This window comes from Dipodomys merriami, unplaced genomic scaffold, assembly GCF_024711535.1.
Source record: "Dipodomys merriami isolate MVZ:Mamm:240054 unplaced genomic scaffold, mDipMer1.0.p SCAF_35, whole genome shotgun sequence".
In the NCBI taxonomy this organism is placed as follows: Eukaryota; Metazoa; Chordata; class Mammalia; order Rodentia; family Heteromyidae; genus Dipodomys; species Dipodomys merriami.
This window is the reverse complement of record NW_027205048.1, coordinates 9,377,155-9,399,959: the sequence shown is the minus strand read 5'-3', so window position 1 is coordinate 9,399,959 and position 22,805 is coordinate 9,377,155. Positions and strand designations below refer to the sequence as shown.

The following is a 22,805-nucleotide window of genomic DNA, read 5'->3' as shown; positions in this document are numbered from 1 at the left end:
ATAAAATTTAAAATTTTTATATATTAAACAAAATGTTTTTATGTACGTACTTATTTTAACCTTAGTGATCTTTCTGATAAAAAGTACTGATACCATTTAAATAGCAATTACTTGACTTGGTTTGGCTCTCTTAGAGCAAAACAATTTGAACTACCACTTTTTCTTTTTGACTGACAAACATGTTTTAAGCTCCACTAGGGCTGAGAGTAAAGTTTGGAGGTATGACTTAGAGATTGCTGAGGTTCCGTAGCCATCTTGGCTATGGAAAGGGATAGGTAAGAAATGATCTACAGTGAACATGGAATAATGCATGTTGAACATGGAGTCTGATGTGAGTAGGTAGAGAAGGGAGCAGTTCATTCTATTGGAAATTGGGGGACTGCTTCTAAAGAAGAGATCTTTGAGTTGATTTGACTGTTCAATATGATTTTATAAGTGGGGAAATGAACTATAAACGCATCAGTTTTATTAATGAGCAAGGCTCATTTAAAATGTTATGTAGTGACATACATCTATAATCACTGGTAATCCCAGTACTCAGGAAGTTTCAAATTTGTAATCCTACACTGAGGAGTTTGAGGCAGGAGGACCAAGAGTTCAAGGCAGCCTGGGTACCTTAGTGAGATCCTGTTTCAAAAAAAACAAGAACAGAACCCACAACAAAAGCTATTAGGTAGATTTTGAAGGACTATTTTTTATAAATAGTATACATACTATTTTATCATTAGCTCTTTACTGACAACTGAGTAATTCTACTTTTCTAGTTCGAGATAGGACACTAAAGTCTGTTATTCCCTGCCTGGAAGGTTCCTGAAGAGGTAGATTTGCTGCTGTACTGTAGGTTACTGAAGAGCCAATTAACGGGTGCCCTGCAGCAGCTCGGTGTTGAGTATAATGAACTCTTTGTTGTGGAGCCTGGTGTGGGAATGGGTGTTCAAGTTAATCACATATTTTGTTTATCAGAGGCATACAGTGTGTTTCATACAGATTTTTCATCTTCATAGAAATTAATTGCCTGAAATGATTAAAAATGGAAATCATACAGAACATAATAACTTTGAATTCAGAGATCTATTTGATTTACTTCTTCAATGAGGGATATCACAGTATAACATGAAACTATAAATACACATGTAGAATATTCTGAAGGCAGTTGAGATTTAGGAGTCAGGTCTGGATTTGAGTGTTGAGTAGTAATAAGGTTGTGTTAACCTTTCAAAGCCTCAATTTTCAGCTGTAAAATGGGGATAAGCCTTGGGTAGAGACTAAATAATGCAGTGCCCAGTGTGCTGTGGAGTGTTTAGCACATGGTGTGTCTGGATCTGAGCTCTTGGTGTGATCATACTGTACAGCTGCTATGTAACGTGGGACAATTGCTTGAAGTAGGTCAGATGGAATTCTTCTCAACTTAAAAACATCTTAAGTGAGAATTTGTTCAAGAAAGCAGTTCAAACATTCATAGGAAGAAAGATAGAGGAGGGTTGGTGAACAGGACACTTATGAGTCTCCTTTCGGAAAAGCTCACTTGCCTTAGGAAATTCAAGGCTGCATCTGGTGGATCCCTTCTACCAGGAGCTGAGTACGGGCTCTCTTCTTTTTACCATGAATATCAGACTTGGTCATGTAGTTTCTGGACTCTGGTTTCTTTAATAGGCCTGAAGTGATAGTAACTATATCACTTTTTATCATTTTGTCTTTGTTAAAAAGCAGATATTTCTCACTTAATAGAAAAACATGTAACTAAAATTTGAATGTTAAATATGTTTGTATTGTCATGAAGTTATTTTATGGAGTTATATCCTAGGATCTTTCTATGTCATCTCATGGGCCTGCTGTCTTTGGACCACTGTCTTTGAACACTATATAGAAGAAGGATTTAAAGGTAAAAATGGTTGTTTTCAACTTGATACTAATGGGTGGACATTTTACCTTTACATGTTGCTTTTCTTTACTGCATAACAGTTGTTGCTACTGTGACACAAAGGCTGCATGAGGCAGCCTCTGTCTTTATGACCACAGGCAAGTAGGTACAAAATACATAGTAATTGTCCCAATGGGTCATAAAGTTGGTAAGTGCTACTGGAATGAAATATTACAGGTGATTAGTCTGCATGTGGTGGCACATGCCTGGAATCCTAGCACCCAGGAGGCTGAAGCAGGAGGATGAGTTTGAAGCCACATAACCACATGCTGTCTCAAATGATAGGAATTTAGGTAGATAAAGTTGGACAGTGTCGACATAATGGAAAAGGTGGAATTACCAGAATCTTAAAGGATAGGTATGAAAAGAGAGGGGAATAATAGTTGTAAAGGAAGATGGCTCTCAGGAACAACCTGTCTAAAACTGCTGAAGGTTAGAAGAGACAGGACCACATTCCTAGGAACTTGGAATATTTGAATAGTGAACCTGCATGAGTGATGTGATGAATTGCTGTTTTAGGGAACTTAGAAAGCAATGAGAATACTATGGTCTGAGTAGGGAGAGTTCCATGAGTAATGTGATGAATTGCTGTTTTAGGAACTTAGAAAGCAATGAGAATACTATGGTCTGAGTAGGGAGAGTTCCATGAGTAATGTGATGAATTGCTGTTTTAGGAACTTAGAAAGCAATGAGAATACTATGGTCTGAGTAGGGAGAGTTCCATGAGTAATGTGATGAATTGCTGTTTTAGGGAACTTAGAAAGCAAGGAGAATACTATGGTCTGAGTAGGGAGAGTTCCATGGCTTCAAAGGTGTAGCTCAGGCAGAATTTCTTTTTTTTATATATTTTTTTTTATTTTATTTTTGTTAGTCCTGGGGCTTGAACTCAGGGCGTGGGCACTGCCCCTCAGCTTGTCAGCTCAAGGCTAGTGCTCTACCACTTGAGCCACAGTGACACTTCTGGTTTTCTGGTGGTTAATTAGAGATAAGACTTTCCTGCCTAGGCTGGCTTTGCACTGCAATCCTCAGATCTCAGCCTCCTGGGTAGCTAGTATTACAGGCATGAGCCACCGGCACCCAGCTATGAGGTGGAATTTCTAAATGAGATTTTAGACAAGCAGGACTCAAATGAATTTTACCTACCAAACCTATAGGGTCAGGACAGTGGGACATTTATTGCACAAAAGAAATTGTAGATTAATTAGAGTGTATTAAAATTGCAATCTTTAAATTAGAGGCCTGTGTTTTACATAAAGAAACATTCAAGAAAAGCTGCGAGATTCAGCATCTATTGAATGGTCACCAAGATTTTACTTATCTGTGCTTGGAGAGGCCTGTAAAGTTTATTTTTATACAAAACAGTATTCTAGCAGAAATATATTTTTATATCTTCACCCACCTCACTGAGACAAACACATGATTGCTAAATGTATTTCAAGGCTAGACTTCTTACCCAGCCATCCTAGCAGCTTTGCTTCCACAAAGAAGTAGGTGTAGGAGCCTGCAACTTATGTCACAAGGGAGGGCCCCAAGAAACATGAATGCTGTGGATTCTTCTTCTTGTCTTTTAGGCCTTGCAGAGATTATGGCCTGAGGACCTTAACAACAAGTGGTTCTTGAACAGCTGAGGCCTTCCTGAAGATCAGAAAGTACCATGGCTTCTCCTCTAGGCTTGGCTTTGTTTCAGACACAGCTAGACAGCTTGGGGTGCTTTGGCCAAAGGTGGTGTGGGCCCTGTGGCCCAGGATCCACAAGGATGCCTTGAGTTACCTCTGCCCAGGTTGTTTTCACCACTCACAGGAACAGGCAGGTCAAAGCTGGTGGGATAGGTCTTGATCTCAGAGGCAAATGGGACCGTGCTGGTTCTTGTTCCCATCACTCCTCCCACTGTCACTGTTTTGTTTATTTCCTCCAAGATAACTGCTAGTTGAGTGTGTGGCAGTGGAAAGCCAAGTGTCTCCACAGAACAATAGAACTAACCAAGCATCCTTTCTCCAAGTTGCAAACAAAACAATGCTTTTAAATCAAATCTCATTGCACTGTGGTGTGAATTGCAAAACTTCAAAGAAGTTCGTGGATTTCTTCTCATCACTGAGAGGTACTACAAAGAGAAAAAAGCTTGGAAAGCGTTGCTCTAAATGAATGAAGTTTAGGATCTCTCTGGATCTCAAATATTCCATTGACATCCATTTAGAGTTTGAGCTTACATTTGAAAATCGGTCAATTGTATTTGAAATAATTACCATTTCTTTAATAGGAGAAAATAATATTGAATAGTCTCTCTCTCTCTCTCTCTGTCTCTCTCTCCTCTCTCTCTCTCTCTCTCTCTCTCTCTCCTTCTCTCTTCCAGTAATGGGGTTTGAACTGAGAGCCTTAGCTTGCTCCACTTCCTTGTTTAGCTAGTGCTTGGCCACTTGAGCCACACCTCCAATCATGCTTTATGATGGTTAATTTGGAGATAGAGTCTTTATGTTTGGGTTGGTCTTTATTTGTACCTTATATCTCAGTCTCCTCAGTAGCTAGGATTCCAAGCATGAGCCATTAGTGCCTGACAACTCAGTTAAATATTCTTGTTGACACAAACCTTCATTTCCTAGCTGCTCTTAAGTCCTTGAGTTTTTGGTCCTTTCCAGCAACTTGCTACCATTCGTTACAGAAAAGTTGCAAGGGTCTGAATTAGCTGTCCATGATCTTCAATGTCACTGACCACAGTTTTTAATTGCCTTGCCTCTGAGATCTCATAAAGCTATCCTGTGAGAATAATAATAAGTCAATTACTCTTAATCCCAAGAGACACTTGTGTGTTCTGTTTTGTCATCTGAGTGTTTAGTGTATGTGCCCAGTCCCAGGAGAAAGAATGTAGCATTTCACTCTGGGCTGTCACTACTTCAACTTGGTCCTGAATTCCTGAATTTTTTTCTGAAAAGAAAAAAAAAATGCTTTCACTTTTTATAGTCAACCCTACTTGCCTGTAAATATATAAATATATAAATATAATAAACACATTTATTGGTGAAGTCTCTTTAAATACATTGTTTCAGGGCTTTAGAAAGAGGATTTTATTATTTATTTACTATATTAGATTATTATTAGGCATTAGCAGATGTTTAAAAAACTTTAACATGTAGCCTGCATGGGTAATAAATATAAAAAGAACTGTTTTTAGGATTTACCACAAGAATCTCAGGTTGATCTGGATTGTGCTATTAACCTGGTAGTCCTGCTAGGTGCTGAATCTGTTGGCTAGTTGAGTTGACAGCTTGAAAACTTATGTCCGTTTTCATTGGCAATTGAAAATATTGGAATAATTCTCCCCATCTTAGAACTGCAGTATATTCCTTTGACATATCTCCCATTTAAATATATAAATTATCTTTGCTAATGAGGAAAATGGTTTATTCTCCTAGGGCATTTTCTCTGGTCGGTGGAACAACTATTAGCCTACCATTGATTTACCTGTTACCTGGTTTTTATGAATTTTTATTAGCTCCTGGGTATTAATTTACTCAGTGTCCATTTCTCAGCCATCTGCCATGGGGTAGTGCCAGGGGCAAGGACTGAAGGATTAAGGAGCTGTGGCTCCTGCCTTCAAGGGCTCCCAGTCACAGATGAAAAGCTCTCTTGTGAAGATGTCCTTCAAAACAATTTCATTATTGTTTCTTTTAACCATTTTCTAATCTTAATTCTCTGAAATTAAAATATTATAGGTAGACCATCGGTCTGAAGAGATAGATTGGGTAAAGTGCGTGGGCTTTGAAGTCTAGGTTAAAGGGGGTAATTCAGAAGGAAGTCAGAGACCAGGAGGTTTTTGACAGTTGAGTAGCAAGGCTTGATTTGAGCTTGAGAATGCCAGTCAACCATACCCAGGCTAGATTGGGCAAGGAAGAAGTGGGCTAAGTGTTATCAGGTGTAGTGTCCTCAAGGCAGCAGGTATTTGGCTTTGTGATTAGAAAGCCAGCAGTGTGCAGATGAGCATCAAGGAGCTAGTGAGGCAGGCACACTGTAGGCCAGGGTGCAGGGAGCTTCCATTTTCCCTGGGAGTGCTCAGGAGACTAGTGTGCTAAGGAAGTAGAATAAGCAGACAGAGGCAATTTACTAGACCACACAGTGATTGGTTTGAGGTATGTAAAATTCTTCTGAGGCTATTGCCAGGCATGGTGCTTGAAAAGATCTTGTCATCCATCCATGTAGTGGGAGCAATTGAACTAGTGGGAGAATAGGAAGACACCAATGTGGAGCACAGAAAGGTGGGAAAACCCAATCAAGTAAGGAAGAAGGTGGCAAGGGAAAGGAAGAATTGATAAAGCTGGGGGAAAGTGCTGCCAGAAAGAGTCTTGAAAAGAAGAAACGGTCATTGGGTGAAATGGAGCTGAGAAGTTGAGGAAAGAGAAATGATTGCCCTAAAGTAGTTAATGGGGGCCCTCATCTAAGCACAGTGAGTGTTGGTGTTGGGGGATAGGTATATGGGAAATCCACTGAGACAGGGTACCTGTCTGGAGTGCACCAGAGGAAATGGACTGTACAGATACTCTGTGGGAGGGGAGGTAAAATCGAGCGTCCTTGGGAGACACTGGCAGTGAGAAAGGTCACATCGGAAGAGAGAGCCCAAGCAGTGTTCCGGGGGATTTTGATTGTGGGTGAGACTGTGCAGGAAGTTTTCCAGCCTTCCTTACTGACTGCTGCTCCTTCAGAGGCAATGCTCACAAACTATGAAAATACGTTTTCAGGTGTGAAACAGTGGAAATCTGATGTGGTATTATCAAAACTCAGGTCACTTAAGCTATACTACTTTCAAGCTATCGAAACAGTGAATCTTTAAAATATCCTACATTGAAAAATGTGGCCTTGAGAGTGTGAAAAATGTTGAGAAGGCTAGGCTAATGGTAAATTGTTACAAAAGGGGAGGCTATATATTTTGAGAAGAAAAAGTATTGTTTAAATAAATAAATATAGAACATAAGTCAGAAATTGAAGGGGAAAATGCAGGATAATGCACACGTGAGTAATTGTATCACATTATTTTTCTCTCCTTCCCATCCATCCACACTACTGTTCTTTCTTATAAAAAGAGCACACATTTATCCTTTAGTCAACTTGATTTATTAAGTGAGTAGTTAATGGCATTTTTTTGTTTATTCCTGTGTCAGTTGAGTCATAGCAGGAGACAGCCAACACACTCAATATAGTTGAAGAAAGTTTAGTGTGGATCAAAAGATGTCGAGGCAAGGACAGTGTACTACCAGGGCCAGCAGTTTTAGAAGGCACTACCAGGGCTGGGAAGGTGGCTGAGTAGTAGAGTGCTTGCCTAGCATGCATGAAGCCCTGGGTTTAATTCTTCAGTACCACATAAACAGAAGAAGCCAGAAGTGGCTCTATGGCTCAGGTGGTAGAGTGCTAGGCTTGAGCAAAAGAAGCTCAGGGACAGTGGTGCCTAGGCCCTGAGTTCAAGCCCCAGGACTGGCAAAAACAAAAACAAAAACGCTGCTACCACCCGCGGTGAGGGAACAGTTGCTGTGGCAGCCTAGACTGTAAATAGAGGTGTGGCCCAGCAAGGAGGGACTGAGAAGGTAGTGAGTGGTGCTCAGGTCAGGTATTTCACCTAGGGTCCCTCCACCCAGTGGTAGGCCCTGAGGAGGCCTGTGGGCTATGGAACCCAGGGAGGGGCAGACAGGAATAACATGGGAAGGACAAACAAAAGAGTATGCAGTTATAGTCATGGCTACTTAAGTCATGCTCATCAGCCATCGTCCTTTTCTTTAGGATGAAGCATCAGACTTCTAAACCATGTCTGGTTGGAAGAATCCAGAAATAGCACTAGACTCCTTAAAGCCAGCCAGGGAGTTTACTGTAGGAGTGCACAGTTGAGGGCCTCTTTGGGAGTGAAAATAGTTGCTGAAGAGCCTGGAATTGTGCTACCTTTCTCTGTGCTACCTTGACTCTGCTACTTTGATAACTGTGTTACCATGTGTAGGCGGCTTAACTTCTCTGTGCCCATTTCACCTAGGAATGGGAATTAAACACCACTCACTTCATAGGGTTCTTACAGGGATTGAGTTAAAAGTCTCAATTCCTGGGACTGCTGTTAAGTCATAGTGTCATTATTCTGTGTCGTTATTCTGTATGTCACTGTAGATGAAGTATTGGTGAGCTGTAAATGGAGTATTTTTCTTTTTCTCTTTTCATATCATATTGGTATGTACCTCCTCTCACTGATCTTTGCTACTGAAGGAAAGCCATAGGCTTCTAGAGCCCAAGATCAGTAGAATGCTGTCCTTCGAAAATAATTACTGTCTGAAATTCTCCTTACTTCCTATACAAAGTAAAGAATTGACCAGTTAAAGTTACTCCTCTACACCCCTCCTTCCCCCCTTTTCTCTTTCCTTCCCTTCCTTCCTCCTTTCTGTCAGGGGGCAAACCTCTAGTTTGCAATTAATTTGAATTCATATAGTTACAAACTTGGTTAAGCTGTAGGTCGAAATGGACTTTGTTTTATTTTCTGCAGTAGTTGTTTGGGAAGAGATGTGGGGATGCACTGATGCTCTACTCATCCTCCTGTTCAAGGGCTTATAAGGAGATTGACGTGTAGCCAGAGACCTCCTTGGAGAGCTAATGTCCTGGAGGCCGGAGGTGGCACAGTTCCCGCTGAACCCTAGAAGCAGTGTCAGCGAGCCGTAAGATAGACCTTCATTCTTAGGGGTTATTATTATTTTTTGTACTTTTCATCCTGAATAGTCTCCTTTCCTTCTAAAGATTTCTTCTTCTGAAAGCATGTATACTTGTTTAAAAAAAGAAGAAAGATCACTTTAACCACTGCTACTTGCCCTTGTGATGCTGTGACAGTCACAATACTCTCTTTATAGCCTTGGTTTGTTTTTCTGACTTATGTATGGAAGGTTAGCTCATACTACAGACAGAAGGACAATTTAAATTCCTCATTCATTTGTTCTAACTCCAAGATAAATTAATGTGATACTATACAAGAGATACTAATAATATTTTTTAAGTTAGTAGCTTAATATTTCAAATATTCAAATTTACATGGAAAATTGTTTTAAAATTCACAAACATCAGCAAATTAAAAATACTGAAGCTTTTCCTTATTGACTTCAGAATATTAGGATTAGTGCATTTTATAAGTTTAAAGTAGTTTTCAACATTTTTTTTCAAGTTTAAAAGTTACTTTAAAATTCTGTCTCTTCCAAACTGCTCTACTTTTTTTAAAAAAAAAATTCTTAAATTCTGGAGTTTCAGTTTCTGTAGCTTTTTTTTTTCAGTGTGAGCACATCCAAGTTTGTTTTGTAGCTGATTAAAAACACCATTTTCTTTAACCTGTCAGCAGCTCAGTTGAGCAGTCAGACTGTATTATTCGATATCTTGTCTGACATGAGGACAGCAGTCCAAAGAGAAAGATATCACAAATTGGTGCCACACTTCAATAAATAGAGACATTTTATTTTTTCACCAGGCTAATTCAATCCAGTTCAGTTAACTCTTTTTTTCTCCTGTAAGACAGATGAAGAAAGGCAGCCATGAATGACTGAGTTGGTCATGTGTTTGACACGTCAGTGTGTGCACATAAAGCAGACCACGAGGGAGGGCTAAGCCTTTGCATTTCAGACAATACATGATGTGAGAGTCTTGCTTAGAGTGCACTGGGAGGGGCTGGGCTTGCTGCCTTGCATGCCCTTCCCCAACTCCAAGTGTGGCCTTGCAGACATGATAGTTCTTAAAAGAGTCTTCAGACATTTTTAGTGCTCGTTAAGTTTTGTTAGATACTATGAAACACACTACAGAAATTAAGCTTAGTTTTGTGATGTTGATACAATCTTTGTTCTAGATCCTATTCCCTAGAAGCTTTTAGTAAGGTTATAGAACACATATGTCTATATAATAGCATAAATTTTCTTTAATGATTTCTTGTTTAATGATTTCTTGAGATACTGAATAGATGCTAGTATTCATTCTCAAGGATGAAATGGGTGGATATGTCTCACTTGAACCACTTGTCATATTAAACCTGAGAGAAAGCCATATCAAAGAACTTGCCTGTTGCTCCATGGATCAGGTATGTGGTCCTTGTGTTGGGCCTCAGTACCTGTCAGTTCCTTGCCCCTTGTGGCTGGCATTCCAGTCTCCAATGGCCAGGTGCCACTGTCTGTAGAGCCCTCATCTAGCCTCCCAGACCTAACCTTCTAAACCCTGCCTTTTCCATGAAATAGGCCTCCCCTGCTTTAATTGCCATGAGAGAATATTGCTTTTCTTGGTTTGTATTTGAAGAATTGCATTGTCAAGACTGCATGGAGTAAGTGCCACTCTACCTCAGGATGTGGAGACACATGGGCTGATAATTCTTGTGGCCCATCAGATTTGTCTGTGGTTGGCAGGGGTAGGGCTGGGTGTCACTGTGAGGAGGAGAGGACAGATTCCAGAGCCAGTCAGCTCCACTAGTTACCAGGGGAGGTACCAAGGACAAGTTGCCTAACCTCTCTGTAACTTTGCTCCCTCATTTTTAAAATGGTGGAAAAGATATGACGATATGAGACCATAGTAGTGTCCCCTAAAAGAGTTATGAAGTTGAGTTGATTTTGGTTAAGTGTTTTAAATGGTCTCTAACTTAAAACAGATTAAGTGTTACATAATGTTTATGAAACCAGATAATTGACCATGTTCTATTCGCTTGTCACGGTTCTGTGTGTTTTTCACATTAACTCATTTAATCTTCATAGTAGTCTCATGTAGTAGATCCTTTTGCCATTTTTACAGATACAAAGTAAAGTAACTCACTCAAGGTTCTGCAGCAAGTTCAGAACCAGAATTGGAATTAGCAGCACCTGCTGCTGAACCCGGCAGCGCACCTAAGTACCTAGTGTCCTGTCAGGTCGCAGTGCAAAACCCTTGCCCTTCAGAACACCTCAGACAGATGAGAGGGATGAGGAATGTAACAAATGTATTTTTTGGCTCAACAGAAAACATGCTGTGAGATAAAGGGGTCTGGAGAGATTAGTTTCACTGAACCCTTTATTCCACTACCCAGGATTGAAAAGTAGAGAGACCACTGGAGTCATGTGTCAGCAGGGCCACCAGCGCACTGAAGCCTAAGGGAACTACTCATGTCCTTTTGGAATTATTTCAGCCACTCTTTTATCAGATTCTTTAGGTCTTGCCAGCCTAGGCCTGACAGTAGTCCAGGACTGTGCAGATAAGGATGGTAAGATACAGAAACAGAAATGTGGCAGCCATATCTTCCTGTCTGTGTTGTCTTGTATGCATCTAATATATATTTCACTCATTTATGGGGTTCCCCAGCCATATAGAATTGCTGCCTTCCACAGAAGCTCTAGCTGGAAACGGCCAGTGGCCAGTTCTTGGGAGTCAGTACTACAAATCTGAGAACTTCCCACGGGGGAAGTTCTCATAATGTGATTGTATGTGCACATATACCATGTAGATTTTGCAGCTCAGGATATGATGTGTGCTTGTGATTATAAATACTCAGTATCTGTATGTTTTGTCACACAATTATAAGATTTTTAAAAATGAATTTCTAAAATCTTTAGTTATTTTGCTGATAGTATGCAGAAAATAAGAAATATGTATCTTACAGTTAAGTGTGTGTGTGTGTGTGTGTGTGTGTGTGTGTGTGTGTGTGTGTGTGTGTGTGTGTGTGTGTGTGTGTAATAAAAAGGATCCTAAGACAGTAATGCTTTGTAGCAGTTCTAAGGCTAATATTCTTAAGTGCTGGGTAAAGATTCAACTTGAAGAGCACCGATGAAATATTTACTCATCAGATTGCTTTGAAGTTGAGCTTCTCTTGGGTAGTAGTCCCCTTCCTAATGGACATGTTTCAAAGAAGAGAATGGTTTAGGCATTAAGCTGTGATGTTTTCTTCTTCTCCACATGGAAGAAATCTGTTTTGTTTTGGTCTGCTTCGACATTTAAATTTTGAAAGCGTATATACTTAGAAATCATATAATGACAGAAATGGTTGATAGGGTAATGTTTGAAAGTCAGGGTTGTTTTTTTTTTTCTGTACTGCTAGCATGTAAAGCAAATAGTATTAACTCTTTTCATTCTGTCATCTTTTCAAATCTAAAGTTACTTACTTTTCCATTTTCATGTTTAAAGGCCTGAAGTGGGTGTATAGATATATAAAATGAATCATACATTATTTTTTTTTAAAAAACACCCTATTATAAGGTCTCTTGCTGAGTTAAATCCCTGTTTAAAGATGTTTGGAAGCTACATATTTAGTTGTATGATTCTTCAGTTCTAATTATAACTGAAGGGTTTTCCTTCAGAGTTTAAAATTATAAATGGTTTTAAAATCTTGTGTAAATACTGTTTTATTTTCCTTTACATCTTGGATTAAACTTCACTTACTGAGTAAGGTTGTTGGGCTTTAGAAGTTTTTATTGCAATGTTAAGATTAAAAATTTTCTGTTTTGTGCTTCCTCCCATATGGTCTAGACACACTTTAACGTTTGTTTATGTATGTGTTTTCTTAGTTTTCATATGAATCCGACAAGCAATGAAGATCTCAGGAAAATCCCGGTAAGTCTTCGAGGGGTTAAGAATTACCAGAGAACAAGCTGAGTTTCTCTATGGCACACATTCCTAAAAAATACCTCCGTCCCTGAATGCCTCAGGCACAGAAGTGTGGAAGCTCAGCCTGCTAAGCTGAGAGGAAGGAGGGAAGTGAAATCAGACTTTGCCTTTAAGGTATTAGAGGATATGTTTCTGTATGTGATAGGTATAAATTCAAGCAAACATAGCTATAATTGAAGCCAATCTAGAATATGCATAGTTTATTTGCAAACTTCTGAAATTAATGTGAACGCTGCTGCATGTCAAAGTCAGCGTTACAGTTATGAAATAGAGAAGGGCATATGGAGAAGACCATTGTGTTTTGTTGTTGGGATGAGGATGTAAGAAAGAATAGAGATTCTTGTTAGCCTTCATCAATAGCAAAAGCACCTAGCAGGAGAGCCACTTACCTTGTAAAGTATTTGTAAAAACTTTAGGACACTTAACCTTCCAAATCCTAGTAAAACCAAATAGATTAACAGGAGTGGCCCCAAGCCAACGCATTTTGTCAGGATTGTTCAGAGATCGCAAGTTCATTTTATTGTTGCCTGAAGTCTCAGATTTCCATTGTATTTGTAGTCAATTCTGGGTATGTTAAACCTTTACAGAAATGCAGGCAAATATTCTTGGTAGAGAACAAAGTTCTTACTGAGCAGAAATAGGGCCTTTATTTCTAGAGGCTGGAGGTTGCTCTTTCAACCATCTGCCTTTAATGTGTGTGTGACCCAGGTGTGTATTATACGAATTTTTTAGGCAAACTCCTTTTCCAACTTTCTAGGACGGCTATCCCTTGAGAAGTGGAAGTGGACTTAGAGCTGATTTTATGAACCATTTAAATGCAGTTGTCTGTTTTTACAATTGAAGAAAACAGTGTAGAAGCACAGTACTTTGTACTGTGTTTCTGCTGTTTTATGTAAATGATTTGTAAGTTTTGATGTTTTATAAATATTCAAGTCTTTATAATATAGCAGTCTGGCAAGAAATGTCAGAATATATGAAGTCTGCCTTTGATCAGATAGTAGAATGAATTCTATCAGGCAGTTTCTTAATCTCAAACAAAATGCAACATCAAAAAATCGATTTAACATGTAGCTATTGTTTATTAAGTAACCTTAATTACAATTTCTATTGCTTGTGTATGTACTTTTCCAAATCTTGTAATTTATTGCTGTAAAAGCATCCTTACAATTCTTTAAAGAAATAAAATGTGAAAATTGTTTTAGTTAAAGGATTTAAAGGTGATAAAAGAATCCTTGATGTGTGATTATTTTGCTCTGGAATACTAACTATTCTAAACGACAGTTAAAGGATTACTAGGTGTTGTTAATTTACTGTAAGATACAATTGAGAGGAGAAAGCTCATCCTCACACTGATTATTGAGGAAAGGTATTTGAACAGTTTTCATGTTGAAGATTATAAGATGTTTGAAGTAATTTACATGAAGTTCTCCAGCCATAGCCATACGCCAAGGTATTTCCTCCCCTTCTGCACGCAGTATTTTGTAATTAAGTTTGTATGTCGTCTGTGCTGGTGCCAACACCTGTCGGTAAAGGCACAGTGTTTTAAGCAGGAGCAGTAGCCAGTTGAAAGGGCAGCATGAGCTCTTTAAGGCCTAATTAAGAACTGAAAGGGAGCTGAAGGGAGGAGGACAAAAGATGTGAAAGTAGCTGAGATGATATTCCCAGAGCAAAGTTCCTCATTAGAACAATAATGAGATGATCAGGGAATGCCAAGCCTTCATCTTCTCGCTCTCTTCCACTTGCTGTGGATGTCAGCTAGTACCCTACCAATATTTGGTTACCAGGACAACCTTTCTTTAAATCTTCAGTTATTTTGAGTCCTAATAATTTTCTTTTGTGCAAATTTAAATATTGTAAAAAATGTATATTTCCTAGTTTAAAGGGCTAGATTATGAATAAGTTAAAATGGATCACTAGTAATTCTCCATCTTTTGCACAAGTGTATTACTGAAGATTCTGATTAAAAACATTAAATTTAGTAATTAATTTCAGTACATTATTAAATGTCAGAATTCCATTATTCTCTGACTGCCCCTTTATTTGATATCTGTAAATGGGCTTTTTTTTTGGTAACAGAGATAGAGTAGGAATGAGAAAGAATGGGTTGTGAACGAACCTGCATTCGATCTGAAAATAGGAAGACATCTTAAAAACATGTGTGTCTAGTGGGTTGCTCAGGGAGAACCCCGAGCACTGAGGGTTTCCACTGTGGGCCTCATTTGCCCATCACTGGTTTGTAGAGCACTTCATTTCCACTTTCTCCAAGAATTGTTTGTTTTCTTAAAGAGTTTTCCTCTTTAAACAGACTAGTTTTTGTAGCTCCAAAATTTTTTATTTTTCTATTGTTTATATTAGTTAATATTAATCTTATTGTTTTCTTTGAAATTATAAACAGAAGGACATATATACTTATTTATTGAGCAATCTGTCAAATTAAGAATTATATACCTAAAATTAGGCTTACATGGTTTTTAATATATTAAAACCTGGAGTTAAGTCTGAAACTGCTTTTAACTATTTTATATTCTTTTCCAGAATATAATTTATAGTCCATGTGTTTCTAAGATGTTCTCCTGCCCAGAAACTTGATGCTGCAATATGGGGTCAATTTTTCACCTAAAAGGACAAAGGGACAGCTCACTGAAAGAAAGAAATGCATTTCCAGGAAGTCTTTTACATATTAGCATCAGGCCTTTGTGAGGGGAAAAGTAAGACAAAATACATTTGCCTATTCTCAACTAGAGATATAAATGTTGAACAGCATTCTGAAATACTTCATTATGTTGAAAGATGAGGTGGATTTAGATCATGGCATTAATTTAGAATGTCAAAATAGGAAATAGGAATTTTTTATGTCTTCTCAGTTTCTTCAGTGAAAAAAGTCATTTTAACTACATTAACTAATACTAGTTTAAATAGTTTAAATGTAAGAGCACAAATGATATTTTAGCTTGTCATCACTTAATTAGTTTGAAGAAATCAGTTCATTTATATATAATTTCATTACAATTAGAGTGGAGCAGATGCTGTTATTAAATAAATATTAATGTTTAAAATATTAATATATTAAATAAAGGAAAAAACAAAGCAATCACCCAATCAGTAGCATCCTATTTAGTTCAAATTCATTAATACCTTCAGTTCTCATAAAGCTTTTCAGTAGATGTTTTCCTAGAAAAATGGAAGCACATAAATTGGACTATGTTATTTTAAAAATGCAGTCCAGAAAAATCATTCTGTAGACCACAGAATTTTTGAGTTGAAAGAGACTAAGGGAGGAAAGAAAGTGAGACGTACATTGATTTCTGCCTAGCAAACATGAGGCCCTGAGTTTAAACCCCAGTACTTAAAAAATAAAATAGTGTTTTAGGGACAAAGGTAATATTAATTGGTAGTTACTTTTCTTTCTCAGTTTCTAATGCCTGTGTTGTTTTAAAGGTATCTTAGAAAATTTGAATTTAATTCCCTTTCATAAGCTCTGTAATCACTCATCAAAACTCATCTTTAGCATTTCAGTAGCCCTCAAACTAATCTCTGCTTCTCCAGTGTTACATGCTATAGCCATTTTAATTGCTTGAACAGAGCTTATTCCTATCCTTTCTGTTTGGAACCCACAGCGGTGTCTTTCCCACAGGAAAAAGTCTTAAAACTTGTTAATGACAGCCTTCAACATCCTTGTGGGGTAGTTGACCCACCACTTCATTTCCAGCATGCTTGGCTGCTGGTTTGGGCCATGGCCATGGGGCCACTGGGCCTCAGCCCTGCTTCCTAGTTGAGCAGGGAGATCATCCCCCCAGCCCTCCTCCCCAACCTCGAAATTCTAAATTCTCATTGTGTTTTGCCTGCAGTCTCAGCCTCAGGGGGCCTAGCTCATGCTCTCCTCCACAAAGTCCAAGGTCTTAGGCAGTGAGGGAAGTTTCTGTTTATCCTGGGGAAAAGGGTGTGTGCTTCAGTGACCCAAACATCAAACTGATAAGGTTTTTTCTGGTGGTGCCAGAGGTGGGGGTGCCTTGAAGGGAGGGACTAGTGGGAGCACGATGAGCTGTTCAACTTAGCTTCACTGATGAAAAGTTCTAGTGTGATCTGAGTGGACACTGCAGATGGGGAAGACTTCATTCCTGTGGAGAGAAGACCTTTCTCTCTTGTTGCCAGTCCCGGGTCACATTACCACATCCTCCTTTGAACATGTCAGTCTTTCTGTCCTTTGGAACAAGAAAACCAGCTTCCGCAGTTTTCTGTAGGTTTTCCTTAAAACAAAATGGAAATGTTTTGAACAAAAGTGATGAATTATTTTTTAAGTTGTTGAACCATGTTTTAAAAGGCATAATGGTTGCTACTTTTTATTTGGCACTTTACATAATAAAAAAATAATCCCAGTGCTACAGAGAGTATCAGTAAAGGACTGTAACTGTACCTTACTTGATTTCTGAGTATTTTTCTTCCACTTTTGTTATCACATTAATATTAAGAATCCTTTGTAACAAAAATGAATTAACTCAGTATCCTTTTTACTTTTTGGTTATATTTATGCTTTTGTTTCAGAAGAATTTTTATAGAATGAAGTTAAGAAAATGAATGAAATGAGAGAGAATGCTGATAGACCAAACATTATTATAGTTGAAGTTGAACTCAGTTTCCTGATGAGAAGGGTAAAAAGGGAAAGAAGATAAATTGGTTAGGTATTTTTGTAGGAGGAGGAAACAGACCAGATACTCAGAGGAAAAAAGGCTCTGCCTATCTCTAAATTAAAACAAGTTATTCCCATGAAGCTTTTTATAAGGATATTCATTGATTTAATTCCAAGTGTCTTCTTTAGCATTTCATAGCAAATTGGAGAAGCACATTTGATATTCCTGCTTCTTACAGCTGTCTTCAATAAAAAGCCAAGGCATAATAATATTAAATCACAACTTTGTGGTAGCAATCCCATGAAGTGTAAAGTTCAATCAAATGTGTAGTTTTTAATAGCTTCTTACAGTTCCTCTGAGCTCATTCTTAGATATCTTCAGTTTTAACCTTAGTGGCTAACTTGTCCTAAATTATGGTTTATTTCCTCCCTTACAACCTCTTTTTCTGTTTCTCTTGGAGCCTTAAGAGAGAGAGACAGAAAGAAGCACTCTTCCTCTGAGCTCTACACCCTTGGCCCTCACACTAATTTTATCGCAAATTATGTGGTCAGTTTCTGGCACTTGGATATTTTTCACACCATGAAAAAGATTTTTTGAATGTGGAGTTGAAAACAAGCCTTTGGTGCATCTGTCTTTGTTGATGCCCAAAACTGACAGGCTAGTCTGAGAACTATCACCTTAATTCTTTAGCTAAGGTTTGAGGAGAACCATAAGTTGGCTTTCTGAGCAATTTTTTTTTTTTTTGTCGGTCATGGGGCTTGAACTCTGGGCTTGAGCTCTGTCCTTCAGCTCTTCAGCTCAAGGTGAGTTCTACCACTTGAGTCACAGGGCCACTTCCAGTTTTCTGAGTGGTTTACTGACCATGATCCTCAGATCTCAGCCTCCTGAGTAGCTAGGATTACAGGTATGAGCCACCTTCACCCAGCTCTGAGCAATTTTTTATGTCTGTTCTTGATATCCTGTCCATTGAATTAACCCTCTAGTGTCCTGTTCTAGGACAGTAATCCTTTTGACGCTGCAGCAGGATTCCGGAGCCTGACCTATGAAGAGGTGCTGCAGGAGCTGGTGAAACACAAAGAGCTGCTTCGGAGGAAGGACACCCACATCCGGGAGTTGGAGGACTACATTGACAACCTCTTGGTCCGAGTGATGGAGGAGACGCCCAGCATCCTCAGAGTGCCGTATGAACCGTCCCGGAAAGCTGGCAAGTTCTCCAATAGTTAATAAATCCAGCGCATTGCATTTCCAATTGGAAAGAGTGTGAGAGGCAAGAGAGGAGGAAGGACAGACTTGTCACGGGAAGGGACCACACTTGACCGGTTTCATTACAAGCACTCCCTCATGGTACAAAGCTGGTTCACCTGTAAATATCAGCAGGGACTCTGAAGAGTGACCTTGGAAGTGAACAAAATACTCTAAACTTCTAAGGTGAAAACGGGCCAGGGTCTTGTTGAACAGCCATTTTCTAGGATTCACGTGGGTGTTGGTGCTGACCCACCAATCTGCCATAGGCCCACAATGTCTTTCAAGTTCATGAGTTATCCCTCAGGAATAGTTTTCCTAAAGCAGAAGTGATATTGTGGCAAGGTTCTCACAAGTCAGTTGTAGACAAACTTAGCTTCAGGAATACAGCTCATTATAGACACTACTAAAACATCCCTATTTTATATACATGTATATGTACATGAATATATATTCATGTATCTTTGTGTATAAAATACATGCATATACCTCATATATACATGTGTTTTTAGAATATTTGAAAACGTTGGTTGCCTCTTAGGTTGAGATACCAGTTCCTTTAAGAATGTGTGCTCACTCTGTGAATGCAAAACAGGACATCACCACTACTATTCTGGCTCAGCACGCAGAAGCTGCTTCGAATCACTCTTGACTGTGAATGTCAGTTTCAGAGTGATTCCATCATCACAGCTTTGTTCCTTTTCCCAAAGTGATAATCTATGGATTTTTTCTTATTTATTTTTATTTTTTGCGGTGAGCCCATTCTACCATGAAAGATATCCCAGCCCTTCTAAAGTCTTTTTGACAAAAATGATAAATTCATTTTACAGCAGCATGAATGTCTTTTGGTTAATTTTTACCTAACATTTGACTCTTATTTAAGGTACTAGCAGAAGATAAGCTAATGCAGTTCGTTTTGTTGAAATTCTGCATGCCTTTAAATCATTAGCAAAGAAAATATTACAAAGTCATATCTGAAAATAATTTAGGAATAAAAAGAGGAAGGTATCTGTCTGGTACCCAAAGCCAAACTAGGAATGAGGAATTAGGCTTGGTTTCAAGTTTCATAAATAATTGAACAGATGGCTGCCTTTGGTTCTTCTTCACAGCAGAAGTGAGTTTTTAGAGCAGTTCCTTGCTAGTTTCCACCCTCCAAGACCTGAGCAAGTTAGCACTGTATGAGAGACTCCTCCTTAAAGTCCACGCCCTCAAAATGTGGATTGGATCCATGGATTAGCAAAATGGATTTTTATAAAACAATTTTGAAATTTAAGTTGAACACAATAATTAAAAAACGCTAGTAATCTGCTTATTTTTCACCCTTAAAAACCCTAGTATACTTCTTGTGAACACAGTGTATCTGTCTTTCTAAATTTGAAGGAAAAGGTTCATCTCCACACTAGGCCTGCAGTGAGTTTTATACCCTAGAGTCTCTCTCTAGAAAGATTTCACTAATTTAAATCAGAAGCAGGTAGTTTTATTTATTGACCAAGTTTACATTCATAAACTGCAGATTCTTGTTACCTGTATTTTCTGTGTTACTCTAGTTTTCCTGTGAGAACATGCATTTTGAAACTCTGAAATGTTATCCCCAGTACAGTAAATTAAATATTCTAAAATTAAATGGAGAAGGAAAATGCCTTTGTCAGTTTTTCTCTCCATGTGAAATTCAAGTTCTGTAATAAAGCTGAAACTCTAGTGCAGGATTTTATTTTCCATTTGTGGTCTTATTAATGACTTTTTTAACCTGGTACCATTTTCAATTAACATTCTTAGTATTTATTATTATTAAAACTATTCTTAAACTTCAAAACACCACAGTGCACATGTTTTCTGTATTAGGCAAGATAGCATAATGAGCTTCATTCAGCCAGACTCATTCTTCTAGAGTGAGTGATATGTCAGTTTCATACGGAATATGTTTGCCTTAATGCTCAATAAAAAGTATGCTGTTCTTTTTTATGAGAGAATATATTTTTAAGGAGCATTTCTTTTGCCTCTGTAAAAAAAATGTTCTGGAGTAGACTAACTCATCCATGAGTGACTGGCTGAAACTCAACCAGTATTTTTAACTTTAAAATATGAGACAAGTGTTGTATTTAGAACTAAAACTCCACTTAACAGCTGCCTGAAAGTACTCTGTTCCAGTGTTGAATTTTTACTCTTGACCCAGATTAAACCTGCTACATATTTTCACGATCAGTCTATGTAAAAGTGAAAAACAAGAACAGATTTCCAAGTAAACATACCAGTGTTCCAGTGTTTAAGCAGAAGTGCAAACAGTATTCATTTCTGGTATTTTAGAGAAAAGGCCAAAAGGATCACCTTAATTATTTTTCCAAAATGTAAGTCTAATGATTTATTGTTTCAGCTAAGAAATGAAAATGATATATATGTGTGTGCTCATAAATAATGCACAATATAATATTCAGAGTTTACTTCTGTCTTTATTCCTAAAAATGTTTGTTCAATACCATTTCTACAAACAAGATTGTGAACTATTATAAGATTGATACTTAAGACTATCTTAAACTAATGTACTTCTGTTACATAATTAAACTATTTCTGCTTTACTTTAAAACCAGTATTGCTTTAAAACCAGTTCTCCTCTCAGTTCTAAAGTTCAGCTTTGAAAGCTTGACAATACCATTCCACTACATAAGCCTCACATTTCACTATGGAGGACGTGGGTCATATAGTTCATATTGTATATAAAATATTGTATAACCCAGTCATGACAAGTGTTTTTATGTATTGCTTTTTGCTACTATATTCTGCATTGAACCTAGTTTTGCCCTTCATCCGTGAATGTCGTGTATTATTCATAGATTATACATAACTACAACTTTTGCTTTTGGCAGTAAGTCAAGATTTAGTTATAATTTTTCAACTGTGAAAACGTTGCCTTGTATTTAAAAGGGTTTCATGAATGAAAACCTAAGTAAACTAAGCTCATTAGTGACAGACCTGCTTTTTCAAGTCCTTCCCTTTACCATCTCCCACCCTCACATTCCCCTGTCTACCCATCCCCATAAGGGTGCTTATCTTTCAGCAAGGAGAATCTTTTAAAAAACAAAAAGAACTGACAACTGCTGTCTTTAATGTGTGTATAGTGATTGTTCCACTAGAGCTTTTCTTTTCCTCTATAGGTTTTTAGGAAAAGCTGCTTGCCTTAGATTTGTACAGCTAGCTGAAACTTCCTTGTGTCCATGGACTTGTATGTCCTGTATACAGTAGGTATCACTTGTGTGTGAATTGGAAGCATGCCCATTCACTAGATCTCTGTGAAGTAGGAGGGAAAGGATCACGCTGCTGGCTCACTGGGGTAGATGTGTGGGTCTGTCAGCACACATCGCAAGCCCCCATTTTCACAGATTTATAACATTAATAATCCAGATGCAATCATTGGAAGTATTTAATATGCAATATGTAGCACCTTAACTAATTAATCTGAGTATGAAGGATTTTCTGATGTATTTAATAAGAAGTGTAGGAGTTCTTCAAGCATTAAACTCAAGTTGACATTTTATTTCATTTACTTTCTCTGTCAAAAATCCTCTTACAATGGAATTGAAGTCCGTTAACTAATGATACATTTGGTTCTATTCATCTCTGAAGCTTATAGATGATACAAAAAAATGCTACAGATCTACAAATGGGTGTACTTAGAAGGTATTTGGATGGTAAAAGCATTATTTATAACGGTGGAATATTACATTGACCTTAAGTAAGTGCTCTAGTAACTCATGTTTTTGCAGGTACGAAATCAAAAGCATATAAACATTTGTATATTGTGGCAGTTGTATGTATAACTTACGTAATTGATGCATGAATCAATTTTTATATGATTATATGATTATTTATTATAGTTGATTAAAGTGTTTAAATGTAATCCAGTTGTCAGAATTTCTTATTACTGAAATAATTTTACCTTCGCGTGTTTGTACGTGAGTCCTAGTTTTCTCTTTAATACATCCTGGAATGCCCCTTCTGGGCATCTATATCACAGTATTCTGTAAGAGCCACAGCCTGATTCACAGTATAACTGGTTTTGAGAAGTCATCTAGAAGAACGTTGGAATGAACATTTTTCAGCAGATGTTAGAAGGGCATGCTCTGAGGGATGGAGTTCATGATTTGGTAGAAAATGACATTTGAATCTCTACTCAGGTGATGGCCTATGCCAAGTGCCTTCTGTATCTGCATTATTTCATTTATTCTGCATCATAGCCCCGAAGTAAGGAGCATATGTGGTTTCGGGGGAAATTTAACTTTTAAAAACTGTTGGTGATACTCAAGGGTAGAGTGGGGTTGGTGCCCCTCTTACGTTCCTCAGCACTTATCCCACAGCGTGAGGTAGAGGTTGGCCACACTTCCAGCCCCCATCATGGATGTCCAAATGCACACCTG

General features: G+C 38.1%; 1 protein-coding gene across 3 annotated transcripts in view; it reads left to right on the top strand.

The window, feature by feature from the left end:
• The window catches only part of Rab11fip2 (RAB11 family interacting protein 2), a 39,925-nt gene extending 17,637 nt beyond the window's left edge, over nt 1-22,288 (top strand). Inside the window, exons 4-6 of one of the 3 annotated variants that reach the window (XR_011365090.1) lie at nt 12,427-12,472; nt 15,062-15,234; nt 18,151-18,235. Coding sequence is in view for 2 of the 3 variants with exons in the window: in XM_069988112.1 (XP_069844213.1) it covers nt 12,427-12,472; nt 18,151-18,378 (274 nt within the window). In the remaining variant the exon portion in view is untranslated. Of the gene's footprint in view, nt 1-12,426; nt 12,473-15,061; nt 15,235-18,150 lie in introns of all 3 variants that reach the window. The other 2 variants (XM_069988112.1, XM_069988113.1) reach the window with 2 other exon arrangements.
• The last annotated feature ends 517 nt before the right edge of the window (nt 22,289-22,805 follow it).